This window comes from Hyperolius riggenbachi, chromosome 1 (genome assembly GCF_040937935.1).
Source record: "Hyperolius riggenbachi isolate aHypRig1 chromosome 1, aHypRig1.pri, whole genome shotgun sequence".
NCBI classification, from domain to species: Eukaryota; Metazoa; Chordata; class Amphibia; order Anura; family Hyperoliidae; genus Hyperolius; species Hyperolius riggenbachi.
The window spans coordinates 342,653,989-342,668,824 of record NC_090646.1 but is presented as its reverse complement, the minus strand read 5'-3'; the positions used below and the strand labels follow the sequence as shown (position 1 = coordinate 342,668,824).

The 14,836-nt window shown below is 44.2% G+C and overlaps 1 protein-coding gene across 1 annotated transcript in view; it reads left to right on the top strand.

Annotated features, from left to right (window-relative positions):
* Window positions 1–4,479: 4,479 nt before the first annotated feature.
* The window catches only part of GPX4 (glutathione peroxidase 4), a 29,069-nt gene continuing 18,712 nt past the window's right edge, over window positions 4,480–14,836 (top strand). The window contains exons 1-3 of the mRNA XM_068234021.1: window positions 4,480–4,616; window positions 8,411–8,505; window positions 14,348–14,492. Of these exons, the coding sequence (XP_068090122.1) occupies window positions 4,533–4,616; window positions 8,411–8,505; window positions 14,348–14,492 (324 nt within the window). The 5' untranslated portion in view covers window positions 4,480–4,532. The remainder of the gene's footprint in view (window positions 4,617–8,410; window positions 8,506–14,347; window positions 14,493–14,836) is intronic.

Genomic DNA, 14,836 nt, shown 5'->3' with positions numbered 1-14,836 from the left:
CCCACCAACAGACCTATCTGTTGGTGGGGTGTGATCGCCCCCAAGTTGTTTATTTTTTTTCTAATAAATATATCTTTTTTTTTTTTTGGTCATTATTTTTTCCTATTTATTATTTTTTTTTTCAAATCCCTCCCTCCCCCCAGCCGGCCAATCATGGCGATCGGCTGTCATAGGCTTCTGCCTATGAGAGCCGATTGCTCTCTTGTCCCCCAGGGGGACAGCCATGTCACATGGCTGTCCCCAGTATAGCCCTGCTGCTGATCGCAGCGCTGTACATGTAAATAGACGGCATCTTTACAGTCGGAGATTGCCGCTCTCCTGCAAATCCCTGCCCCAGGACCTGACGCCCACTGGCATTAGGCGGTCCTAGGGCTGCCACCGCGGCCACGCACAGCGGCATTAGGTGGTCCCAGCGGGGTTAAAGGACCACTCCACCTGACAGAACAGACAGGTTTTGAACTAGCCCATACTCATAGGAGATGCTCAGGGTTTTGTTTATTTTCAAAAGCACTTAGGCCCAGTGCACACCGAGCGGATTTGGATGCGATCCGCCAGCCGCATCCGCCTGTTAATCCGCTTGGGTAATGTATTGCAATCGGCTGGTGCACACCAGAGCGGTAGGCGTTTTGCAGAAACGCATACTCGCAGGCTGCAGCATTTTTTGGATTTCGGAGGCGTTTCTGCCTCCAATGTTAAGTATAGGAAAAACGCTCTGAAAAACGCAAGATCAGAGCGGTTTTCCAGGCGTTTTTGTTACAGTAGCTGTACAGTAACAGCTTTACTATAACAATCTCTGTAATCTGCTACACAAAAAATGCTACACAAAACCGCAAAACGCTTCATAATAAGAAGAAAAAAGGCTTCAAAAACCGCTAGCGTTTTGCGGATCTGCTAGCGGTTTTTGGTGTGCACTAGGCCTTCGTGAATAGCATTAGCATTGCATTAGCAAGAGCTTTTCAGAATGCTAGCGCTTAGAAAAAGCTAGTGGGCTTGAGCCCTGAGAGCGATTATGCTCAGTTTGCTGATCGGCAAAGCGCTACAGCAGTGTCGCCCTATGAGGGTGTTCTCACTGCAGCATTCCGATTTTCAAAAAATTGAAAACGTCCTGCCAATACCAATTTTAGAGAGATTTTTTTCATAAAGGAATGTTTAAAAAACACATTCCTTTAAAAACTTACTCTGAAAATCAATTTGTAAAATCGCAATTGCTAAGTGTGAACTGCAGTAGGAGAGGTTTACTGGTAAGGTGTATGTTATTAGCACACTATTCATGCCAGTCACTGCAGGATGGGAAGTCTGGGGCAACTGCACTATAATATGGTGGACAGTATAACAGCTGTTTCACACTGCAATTTATTCCGCTGCTTTTGTCCTATGGGAGCATTCACACTGCAATGTTTGTGATCGCAAAAGCAATGCATGCAGCAATTGTGAAAAATAGCAATCTGGATTTTTCTGTGTGAAACAGCCCTCATTGGGTTCTACCATGGAAGGCACAATAACCTTGGACACTATATAATGGAGTCCACCATAATGATGATCACTATAACTAAGGGGGCTATAATTGACGGGGGGGGGGGGAGATAAAATGTGGAGCACTCAAAGACTTGCAATAGTCACCGCAGATATAACATCCAGGTGCAAGGGAAAGATGGTGGCCCAGAGTGCTATCAAGGCTAGGCGCCCTAGGCAGTTCCCTACTCATGCAAGCATACATTTTTCTTTCTTGAATTTACCCAATCAGCGCGGTAAAACCACTGCTCACACTTCTGTGAATCACAGCAATCGCAGACAGCAGTTTAAATAAGCACTGAACCGCGATTGCTCCAGAATCTCTGCAAAATGTTGCCTGTAACGCGTTTTGCCATTTGCATTAACCACAAAACACCAATCGCGGCCATAGGTTAGAATAGCATATCACTTTGGTGATTAGCGGGAATCGCCCTAGTGTGAATGGACCCTAAGTACAGGAAAAGTGGAAAATCTCTCTAAAAAAAGCTAGAGAAGGGCCTTTTTCCCACTACACAGCTGAATCGCAAATTGCTAGTAATTTTTGGGGTTGCTACCTTATCATAGTATTCATTAGAAATATTTTTCACTATAGTAGTTCAATTTGCAAATCGCAATCGCTTTTTGGAGCGATTTTAAGGGCCCTTTTCCACTAGCAATCGCTAGCGTTCACGCTAAATGCTAGCGATTGCGATTCAGCAAAAGTCCAAAATTTCCTGGCGATTTCCCTGACATTTGCGATTGCGATTTTGCTATGCACTGCATAGAAAAATCGTGGCAAAAATCGTTCCGTGGAGCGATTGCGATTTAGTAAAAAATGAATCGGGGTAGTGGAAATGACCTACCACGATTCCTATGTCAAAAAGCAAACCTTAGCGATTTGAAAATCACTAGTGGTTTGCGATTTTGCATTTCAGCAATCGCAAATGCTCTAGTGGAAAAGGGCCCTAAGAGGGATAATGCAATGCAAATGAAAAATTGCAATCGCTGGCGCTTGTGATTGCAATTGCTAGTGGAAAAGGGCCCGAACAGAGTAATTTTCTAAGCGTTTTTTTTTTTTAGCAAAAGCTGGTCACTTTCAGGTAAACATATAAAAAATCTCTACAACAAAACCCTACAAAAATCACTACGGTAGCCATAACTAGAAAATCGATAGGCACATGCCTGAAATTGCTTAGTAAAATCGCTTCAAAAAACGAGATTACACTAGCGATTTTATACGACAGGTAGGTTATTTCGTCGGCGCACCCGGTGTAATGGCCCTTACATGACTTTGCTAAATGGTGTAATTTTGCTGGATGCCATGTTGTAAGGGCCGCTAGCAGCGGAGAGCCCTAGCAAGGCAGCCACAGAGCTTTTCATCGCTACCTCTTTAGCTGAGCTCAGGGCCGGCCCGCTCATGAGGCGGGGTGAAACATTTGCCTCAGGCGGCAGATCTGGGGGGGCGGCACCCGCCTGTCCATGGATGCTGGGGGCCGCCCGCCGAGCTGGAGGGGTAGCTGGCAGAAAGGGGGTATTGGGCCTACCCCCCCTCCCTCGTCTGGGTCCCCCGATCTGCGTCCCCTCCAGCATTAAGTACCAGCGTGCATATGATTAAGAGGCAACGGGCGGGGGACTTGCTCACCTCTTCTGCGTTCCATCGTGCTCCACTGACGTCACTTCCGGCAACGCCGCCCACTGTATTGTAAGTGGACGGCCTTGCAGGAAGTGACGTCAGTGGAGCGCACGATGGAACGAGGAAAAGGTGAGTGATTCTTCCGCCCGTTGCCTCTTAATCATATTCACGCTGGTACTTAACGCTGGAGGAGGAGCGCAGATTGGGGGACCCAGGCGAAGGGGGGTCTGGACCCCCCCCCCACCGCTAGGCCCAATGCCCCCTTTCTGCCAGCTACCCCTCCAGCTCTGCGCCCCACCCATGGCTGGGGGGGGGGGGGGCGATTTTTTTTCTAATTTTGCCTCAGGCGGCAAAAAGTCTAGGGCCAGCCCTGGCTGAGCTCCATTCACCTATCGTCGATTTATGCCCTTTTTTGTAATGTATTATCTACTGTATCTGAAGTATACTTCTTTTTGCGTTACTAGCAATACCAACGCATTACGCCACTAGAAATGTACCGCCCCGCCTAATCTTTCGCGTTGCCACGCCCAAGTCCCGTGCTATAGGCCAAACTAGTAGAGATGGGAAGTTCGGATCTTTTCAATGATCCGGATGATTCGAATCGGATCATTGAAGAGATCCGGATCTTTGATCCGAATCTCGGATCATTTTACTACCGGAAGCATTCGGGGGTGAAATGAACAGCAGGACAGGTCTGTGGACAGGAGAAGGGGAGGGAGTGGACACATAGAGAAGGGGAGGGAGTGGACACACAGAGAAGGGGAGAAGATGGACAGAGGGCAGGGAGTGGACAGGGAAGGGAGGAGGGATGAGCAGAGAGCAGAAATGTTTGCACGTAATACCCACATGCTGCAATCATATGCTTTACATATATTTCACCTATATGTTCATCTGTGTACTTTGAAAGAAAAGGTCGCACAGTGAAAGAAAGCATTCCCAGAAGATAAGTGCAGCTGTTTAGTGCCGAGTGCAGGAGGATTATATTGCCTTTCAATCACACTGTCTGCAAAGTTACTGAGCTGTGCTGAGCCAAAAGCTTCCAATGTGATCACTGTGCAGCACTACGGAACAGACAGCCTATAATGGGCAGCACATTATAGCCAGTATGTGTGCTCTACACATATCTGGCAGTGGCACCCATGTCCCCTCTCTCTGATCTACCTGTCTCCCTGCAAGGCTGGCTCCCCTCCAACTCAGCTATCCATCCCTGCTCTGCTTCCAGGACCCCCGCTGCCCGCGGAGAGGGGGCGTGTCGCTCCTGGCCCCGCCCCTTTTGCGATCCGAATCACTCATTTTGATGATTCGGATGATCGACTCATAAAATAGATTCGGATCAAAGATCCGAATCGTTCATGATCCGGACAACACTACAAACTAGTCACATAGAAAGGCGGGGCGTCATCCTGTCATGCTGAAAGCGCTGTCTTGGGGTGCTTCGCGGATTGTACTGAGCGGTGTTCTGGCAACTGGCGCATTTGGAGTACGCGCAATGGTGAGAATGGCTGAGCTTGCATGTACCGGCTCCCGCATGCTGTCCGGTTTCTGTGTGACCTTTACTGGCAGGGCACCGTCCAGCACGTGACATGCGGTATACTGACGTGCTGGGGAGGGGGCGGGTGTAGGTGTCCTAGCACCGCACATGCTGACGGCGAACTTTCATTCGATGTGTGCAGCGTCATTTGGTAGAATGCGGGTAGAACCTTTGTCATTGTCAGTATGTGCTGCTCCCTGAACTCCAGTGAGCGGCGAGTTTTGAGTGGACCTTGTGATAGGGCTTGTTCACTGTAGGATGCATACTGTTCCCTTTTGTTTATTCCTTGCGTAACTGCTGGGTGTAATTCCGTCCTCCATAATCCCACTGCGTAATTAACTAAAGTAATCCTGCCTCCAGACATAGCTAAGGATATCTATATGGTCTGGGATTGGCAATACCTGCAGCCAGCGTGGGTCGGGTGAGGGCTTCATCTGCATACCTGCCAACTTTTTGAGGTGAGGAAGAGGGACACTTTAAACCATGTCCCTGCCACATTCCCGATCACACCTCTAGTCATGCATACCATAAAGATCTCATAAAAAAATGTTTTATAAATCAAACCACACTGGTCCTTTTTTATCCTGGTTTATTTTCCTTCATATTAACAGGGCTGAGGAGTCGGGGCGATTTAGGGTACCTGGAGTCGGAGTCGTGGTTTCATAAATTGAGGAGTTGGAGTCCGAATATTTTTGTACCGACTCCACAGCCCTGCATATTAACATCAGAAAATAAGAAATATATCCATTTAAAAGATGGGAATACAGTTTAGAGCCAACTAAATACATTTTTCAGTAGATAAATACATATATTTACATAGAAAGAGGGACAAAGTTCTCAAAGAGGGAAAAATAAGGAAAGAGGGACTGTCCCTCCAAAAGAGGGACAGTTGGGAGCTTTGCATCTAGGCTGCTCTCCCACACTACTGTACATTCCTAGTCCAGCATTATTGCTTAACTTGTTTGCCTTATCACAAGAAATGCAATATAGTGCAGAGTTCAGGCTTCATGGCTGGCAGTGGGTGGCTATGGCTGCGATCTGCAAAGCATGTGATTTTTTTTTTTTATTTATTCATTAATACATATATTTATCCATATATTATATCATTTTTTTAACAATGTTTTACTGTTGCTAAACCTAACCCTATTATCCAGAGCCTTCTTGGGAAAGTATCAAATTCTTCTTAGGATGCCTACTTCAAACTTTACTGTCCAGAATAGTTCAAAAATGTATTGATGAGTGCAACTGATTTATTGCTGGCAGATCTCATCAAAAGCTGGTAAATGTGTGTATCTTTACATATGTTTTTTTCTATATAGTGCCAAATATCCTATGGCACTGTATAGGTGGGTAAGTTACATGTATAAACAAGGTCAAAAAAGATAAAACACCATTGTACAATATGACAATAAGAACACATATTCTGCTATGAACATATATAAATGGGTTGTTCAATAATTGCAAAATAAGATACAATAGTCCTGCACATACAAGCTTTCAGTCTTGAGGTGCGTACACACATGCGACTATAGTCGTTTGTAACGATCGTTCCCCGATCTTTACCAACGACGATCGTTACAAAAAACGAACCAACGACTATTAAGGCAAACGACGAACGAGGCAAATCGCTACAAAACAAAGTTCTGTCTTGGCGGATTTTTACCACCGACGATCGTTAGCAAAAGTGGTACATCGTTGGAAACGATCGTTCGTACCAGGCTGGACATGCGCATTTCTCTTTTTCTCCAAGGAACTTTACAATTTTATGCGCAGGCGCATTAAGTGCTTTTACGTGGTGTAACGTTCGTTCTAACGATGTGATCGTTACACACTTTTTACAACTAACTTTACTTCGGTCGTTCTTTCGTCAATTAAAAGATCGTTCGTCATTGACAACGAACGATCGTTGTCGCATGTGTGTACGTAGCATCAGGGCCAGTCTCCACTGGAGCCTGATGTCAGTGGTTATCCACAGGCATGAAATGCTTGAGAATGGAAAGGGCATTTGATCAATGGGTTGTTTCCATTCAGTGTGTGTGTGTGTGTGTGTGTGTGTGTGTGTGTGTGTGTGTGTGTGTGTGTGTGTGTGTGTGTGTGTGTGTGTGTACGTGAGTACCAAAGGTGGCAAACTGTCCTGGTGAGGAGTTCCAGGGGAAAGGAAGAGGTATGTTAGAAATCCTGGATGTCTAGATGAGAGCAGGTGGTTGGCTGACCGTAGTTGCATTTAGGATGATATTTGGAAATTAGTGTATTTTGTAGTACCATCTGAGGCGCAAGAAGTAAAGGTGGCCACACACGATACAATAAAATGATCTAATTTTGCAGTAATTCAATAAAAACGATCGTATCTCTTGGAAAAAATCAAAAGCTTTTTTTTTTTTTTTTTCATTCGACTGAAAAATCCGATTGGGTTTCCCATTTTTCGATTTTAAATCAATCCGGAATGCCAGATAGTTCTCTTCAATTTCTACTAAAGATAGTATGGAGTGTGTTGGATTGCTAATGTATTAATATACACACCCTAGCAATTTTCTGAGTTTCCAATCATTTTTATCATAATTGAGGAAAAAATGTAACATAGGTGTGTGGTACATTGTACCATTTCAAAAATATGACATCTGTCAGAAAAATTGACTGCAACTCTTAAATTGAACAGATATTTAAAAAATTGTATGGTGTGTGTGCTGGGTACACATGTTTCGATTTCCCGTTCGATCCGCGAGATCGATTCGATTATTTCCAACATGTTCAATCGGGTTTCGATGGATACAGCCGTCGATTTTGCATATTAAGTATGCAAAATCGACTGCTTTATCCATCAAAAGCCGATTGCACATGTTGGAAATCAAATCGATCCCATGAATCGAATGGGAAATCGCAATGTTTGTACCCAGTGTCACAGAGCCCCTGGTGGCCAGACCGCAAATTGCCTTCCATTCGGTTTCAGCACATAGACCATGCAAGCTGTGGTCGCGATCAGTGGGCAGAAACCGACAGAATTTGGGCAGCAGCCCGACCAGAAAGGATCCTGTGAGGTACGGTAATTACAACTTGCACACTATTTCAGGGAATAACTGCCACCACTTCTGCTTTCCTGGGCCAGAAGCACCCTCTGACTAGCTATTTCTAGACCTGCAAATAAAACGGTTAAACACACTCCATTCTGTCTAACTAGCAACGAAAGTAGCGTCTTCTCAGAAGTCTGGGTTAAATTTTTGTGTATAGCTGAATAAACAAAGGACGTTTGAACGTTGTTTATTAAATACGCAATATGAATAATATATACATAAAATTATTAAAATCAACAATTATGGAAACATTAAAGGGATACTGTAGGGGGTCTGGGGAAAAAGAGTTGAAGTTACCCGGGGCTTCTAATGGTCCCCCACAGAAATCCCGTGCCCGCGCAGCCACTCACCGATGCTCCGGCCCCGCCTCCGGGTCACTTCTGGAACTTCAGACTTTAAAGTCTGAAAACCACTGCGCCTGCATTGCCGTATCCTCACTCCCGCTGATGGCATCAGGAGCGTACTGCGCATGCCCAGTATGGTCTGTGTCTGTGCCATGCGCTCCTGGTGACATCAGAGGAAGCGAGGTCACGGCAATTAGAAGATTGGTACAATTACTGATATTCTACTACTGACCAGTTGCTAATTCTGGTTTACTTTGTAAATTGTAGGAAGACAAGCTATCAGTTGTGCAATGTGAATCTTGCTCCAGATGTTGTGAAAATGATCTTATTTTGTGATTTGCAGTGTGCCAAGGTAGATGACTGGAAGAGTGCAAAGACCATTTATGAGTTCTCGGCTACAGACATTGATGGCAATGTAGTGTCTCTGGAGAAATACAGGTAATATCTGTCCTTGTAGGGATCGATTTCAGTCATGCCTTAGCGCCTTTTACTTGATGTGCAAATACGGAATAATTCATTAGCTTGTTCAATACTTGTGGAAGACAAACTAAAGGAAAGAGTTTAAGTTTGTCTAAGGCCTGGAACTCACTAGACCGGGTTTTTTTTTTTTTTTTTTTTTTTTTTTTAGCGTTTAGGGGGCAGTTTAAATTGCTAGCGATATCCCATGTAAATGGATGGGATAGATTCCACTAGAGAGATTGTGATTAGGCAAATCGCAGTCGCAGGACATGCAGCATTTTGGGAGAGTTTCCATTCTAATGAATTGTATAGGAGCAGGAAAATCTCTTCCAAAATCGCTTGCAAAATGCTATCGCAAATTGATAGAGATGGCGCTTTCTAGTTGGTTCAGGTCTTAAGATGCGTACACACATGCGACTATAGTCGTTTGAAACGATCGTACCCCGATCGTTTCAAATGACGATCGTTTAAAAAAAAAAAAGCAACCAACGATCATTAAGTCTAATGACGTCGATCTAGATCGTTAAAAACGAACGATCTAGCTTGGTGGATTTTTACCAACGACGATCGTTTGCAAAAGTAGTACATCGTTGGAAACGGTCGTTCGTACTAGGCTTGACATGCGCATTTTGCTATTTCTCCATGAAACTTCTCATTTTTATGCGCAATCGTTAGAACGAACGTTACATCACGTAAAGCAACGATCAGATCGTTACACACATTTAACCACTTGAGGACCGTGGGCTTTAACCCCCTTAAGGACCAGGCACTTTTTTTCCATTCAGACCACTGCAGCTTTCACGTTTTATTGCTCGCTCATACAACCTACCACCTAAATGAATTTTACCTCCTTTTCTTGTCACTAATAAAGCTTTCTTTTGGTGCTATTTGATTGCTGCTGCGATTTTTACTTTTTATTATATTCATCAAAAAAGACATGAATTTTGGCAAAAAAATGATTTTTTTTTTTAACTTTCTGTGCTGACATTTTTCAAATAAAGTAAAATTTCTGTATACATGCAGCGCGAAAAATTTGGACAAACATGTTTTTGATGAAAAAAAAAAACCCATTCAGCCTATATTTATTGGTTTGGGTAAAAGTTATAGCATTTACAAACTATGGTGCAAAAAGTGAATTTTCCTATTTTCAAGCATCTATGACTTTTCTGACCCCCTGTCATGTTTCATGAGGGGCTAGAATTCCAGGATAGTATAAATACCCCCCAAATGACCCCATTTTGGAAAGAAGACATCCCAAAGTATTCACTGAGGCATAGTGAGTTCATAGAAGATATTATTTTTTGTCACAAGTAAGCGGAAAATGACACTTTCTGACAAAAAAAAGAAAAAAAAAAAGTTTCCATTTCTTCTAATGCTTCATACACACTTGAGATAAAAGTCTTTGGAAAAGGCAAGATCACAGACCAATCTTACCACCCTTCATGTAGTATGAGAGCCATACTCTACACAGTCTATTCTATGGAGCTGCACTCCCCATCAGATAAAATCTTTGCAAGATGCTGCACACAAAGATGCCTGTACACACTCAAAAGATCATTATCTGCAAAAGATCTGTTCCTGCAAAATATCCATTCCTGCAAAATGCATTCATAGTATATGAGATCTGCAGATCATCATACACACTTGGTTTAACAGACAATCATCTGCAGATCAGATCCACCAGGATGGATTTTCAGATCTGCAGATGATTGCCAGATATGCAGATGAAGTCTGTTAAACCAAGTGTGTAGATGATCTGCAGATCTCATAGACTATGAATGCATTTTGCAGGAACAGATCTTTTGCAGATAATGATCTTTTGAGTGTGTACGGGCATCTTTGTGTGCAGCATCTTGCAAAGATTTTATCTGATGGGGAGTTCAGCTCCATAGAAAAGACTGTGTAGGTATGGCTCTCATACTACATGAAGGGTGGTAAGATTGGTCTGTGATCTTTCATTCTCCAAAGACTATAGTCTGATGTGTGTATGCACCTTTACTTGCGACAAAAAAAAATGAAATCTGCCACGGACTCACCATGCCCCTCTCTGAATACCTTGAAGTGTCTACTTTCCAAAATGGGGTAATTTGTGGGGTGTGTTTACTGTCCTGGCATTTTGGGGGTGCCTAATTGTAAGCACCCCTGTAAAGCCTAAAGGTGCTCATAGGACGTTGGGCCCCTTACCGCACCTAGGCTGCAAAAAGGGGCCACACATGTGGTATCGCCGTACTAAGAAGTAGTATAATGTGTTTTGGGGTGTATTTTTACACATACCCATGCTGGGTGGGAGAAATCTCTCTGTAAATTACAGAGATATTTCTCCCACCCAGCATGGGTATGTGTAAAAATACACCCCAAAACACATTATACTACTTCTCCTGAGTACGGCAATACCACATGTGTGGCACTTTTTTGCACCCTAACTGCGCTAAGGGGCCCAAAGTCCAATGAGTACCTTTAGGATTTCACAGGTCATTTTTGTTTCAAGACTACTCCTCATGGTTTAGGGCCCCTAAAATGCCAGGGCAGTATAGGAACCCCACAAGTGACCCCATTTTAGAAAGACACCCCAATGTATTCCGTTAGGAGTATGGTGAGTTCATAGAAGATTTTATTTTTTGTCAAAAGTTAGCGGAAATTGACACTTTGTGAAAAAAAAAAAAAAAAAAAAAAGTGTCATTTTCCGCTAACTTTTGACAAAAAATAAAATCTTCTATGAACTCACCATACTCCTAACGGAATACCTTTGGGTGTCTTCTTCCTAGAATGGGGTCATTTGTGGGGTTCCTATACTGCCCTGGCATTTTAGGGGCCCTAAACCATGAGGAGTAGTCTTGAAACCAACAATGTCGCAAAATGACCTGTGAAATCCTAAAGGTACTCATTGGACTTTGGGCCCCTTAGCGCACTTAGGGTGTAAAAAAAAAAAAAAAAAAGTGCCATAGTATAATGTGTTTTGTGGTGTATTTTTACACATACCCATGCTGGGTGGGAGAAATCTCTCTGTAAATGACAATCTTTTGATTTTTTTTTTATTTGTTTTATTTTTTTTTACACACAATTGCCCATTTACAGAGATTTCTCCCACCCAGCATGGGTATGTGTAAAAATACACCCCAAAACACATTATACTACTTCTCCTGAGTACGGCAATACCACATGTGTGACACTTTTTTGCAGCCTAGGTGCGCTAAGGGGCCCAACGTCCTATTCACAGGTCATTTTGAGGCATTTGTTTTGTAGACTACTCCTCACGGTTTAGGGCCCCTAAAATGCCAGGGCAGTATAGGAACCCCACAAGTGACCCCATTTTAGAAAGACACCCCAAGGTATTCCGTTAGGAGTATGGTGAGTTCATAGAAGATTTTATTTTTTGTCACAAGTTAGTGAAAAATGACACTTTGTGAAAAAAAACAAAAAAAAAAAAAACAATAAAAATCAATTTCCGCTAACTTTTGACAAAAAATAAAATCTTCTATGAACTCGTCATACACCTAACAGAATACCTTGGGGTGTCTTTTTTTTCTAAAATGGGGTCACTTGTGGTGTTCCTATACCGCCCTGGCATTTTACAAGCCCAAAACCGTGAGTAATCTGGAAACCAAATGTCTCAAAATGACTGTTCAGGGGTATAAGCATCTGAAAATTTTGATGACAGGTGGTCTATGAGGGGGCGAATTTTGTGGAACCGGTCATAAGCAGGGTGGCCTTTTAGATGACAGGTTGTATTGGGCCTGATCTGATGGATAGGAGTGCTAGGGGGGTGACAGGAGGTGATTGATGGGTGTCTCAGGGGGTGGTTAGAGGGGAAAATAGATGCAATCAATGCACTGGGGAGGTGATCGGAAGGGGGTCTGAGGGGGATCTGAGGGTTTGGCCGATTGATCAGGAGCTCACACGCGGCAAATTAGTGCCTGATCTGATGGGTAGGTGTGCTAGGGGGTGACAGGAGGTAGGTGATGGGTGTCTCAAGGTGTGATTAGAGGGGGGAAGATGCAAGCAATGCACTGGCGAGGTGATCAGGGCTGAGGTCTGAGGGCGTTCTGAGGGTGTGGGCGGGTGATTGAGTGCCCTAGGGGCAGATGGGGGTCTAATCTGATGGGTAGCAGTGACGGGGTGATTGATGGGTAATTAGTGGGTGTTTGGAGGAGAGAACAGATGTAAACACTGCACTTGGGAGGTGATCTGATGTCAGATCTGCAAGGGGCAGGTTAGGGGCTGATTGATGGGTGGCAGTGACAGGGGGTGATAGGGGGTGATTGATGGGTAATTAGTGGGTGTTTAGTGGAGAGAATAGATGTAAACACTGCGCTTGGGTGGTGATCTGATGTCAGATCTGCGGGCGATCTATTGGGGTGGGGGGTGATCAGGAGGGGCAGGGGGGGATAAAAAAAAATAGCGTTGACAGGGAGTGATTGATGGGTGATTGGGTGCAAACAGGGGTCTGGGGGGGTGGGCAGGGGGGGGGGGGGTGCGAGGGGTGCTGTGGGCGATCTGGGGCAGGGGGGGGGAGAAATCAGTGTGCTTGGGTGCGACATAGGGTGGCTGCAGCCTGCCCTGGTGGTCCCTCAGACACTGGGACCACCAGGGCAGGAGGCAGCCTGTATAATACACTTTGTAAACATTACAAAGTGTATTATACACTTTGTATGCGGCGATCGTCGGGTTAACATCCCGCCGGCGCTTCCGTATGGTCGGCGGGATGTTGCGGCGGGTGAGCGGAGACAGGCACCGGCGGAGGATCGCGTCACGGATGACGCGATCGCTCCGCCCATGCCCCTACAAGGACCGCCGCCATTTGTCAATACGGCGGTCCTTGCGGGGTCCACTTCCCGGCCGCCAATTGTCAATACGGCGGTCGGGAAGTGGTTAAAAGCTAACTTTACTTAGGTCGTTTTTTCATCAATTAAAAGTTTGTTAGTCGTTCTCAACGAACGATCGTTGTCGCATGTGTGTACGTAGCATTAGGAGCACTTCACTAGGGATGGTCAATGAAATGCAAATCCAAGTTGATGCAAGATTATGCAAATTTAGACATCTTGAAAATGGACAGAATTCCACTTTGGCATGTTTCCATTGGCCCATTTTAAAGCTTCGATTTTCATACAAAATTTACATAATCCTGGACCAACTTGGGATTTATTTGCATCTCACTAACCTTCCCTATAGTTAACTGCTGACTAGATTGAGATGGTTGTAGCTTACATAGACTAACATTAGGTGTAGTACTTGCCCACACGTTGCCTAATGTTGGTATATGGGAGGTAGGACCTCTGGAGAACTGCTGAATCTAGTCAGGAATATTGAAGACCTAGGTTCTGAGCAAAATAACAGGTGCGAGAGGAGAGCTAGCTGCACACTGCTGCTTTACAGAAAATTGCTCTTCTGTAAAGTGAGGTCTCTTTCAATGGGTGGCTGAACTGCTTATTTGTTGGACAGTTCAGCCTTGAGGTTTTTGGCCACAAGCATCATTCGTCTGCAATTACATGCAGCCAAATGACAGTATTTGGTAACACTACACATGCTACATTTTGACACGAGTATGGCAACTGCCGTGCTCGGATGCAACTTCATGGAGGTGGTGCCTGTGCATTGTTCAGGTGCTTGCTAGCGCTCAGCATGGATGATGCAGTGCAACCGAAAAGTAAATTCAACACTTTTAGCTGCTCATGGAAAAGAAACCTCAAAAGTTAAGCTTTCGGCACACACATCCACCCCTTTACTAAATTGTGGGTGAAATGGTACTTTTACAATTAGCTAGTAAACAATTTCTTTGTGAAGAGTTGTATGTTATAGCAATAACCTTTGTCTTTCTGAACAGGGGCTATGTCTGCATCATTGTCAATGTCGCATCTAAATGAGGAAAAACACCTGTAAACTACACTCAGCTTGTAGAACTTCACGCCAAATATGCTGAGAAAGGTTTACGCATCCTCGGGTTTCCTTGTAATCAGTTTGGAAACCAGGTATGGCTTAGTGCATCTCTTTATGAATATATTTTGATACATTTTCCAGAAGTCTGTATGTCTGAACTTGTTGAAATTAATTTTAAAGTAGAGATTAAGTCTCCTAACAGACGAGCACTGCAAATGGGTCAACTCTCTATTCAAGTGTGAGAAGGCAGATGTAGACCTTCTTACTTTTCAATTGAATACAAGTCCACCTTGTCTAAGTAGACCCCAATATTTGACACTCTTGGGGCTCAGCTGCACTGATTAGCGTGGTCTGAGCGCTTTTTAAATAATCGCTCACATTCACTTTCATTAAAATTGTGTATTTTTATCGCATTCGGGGGGGGGGGGGGGGGGGG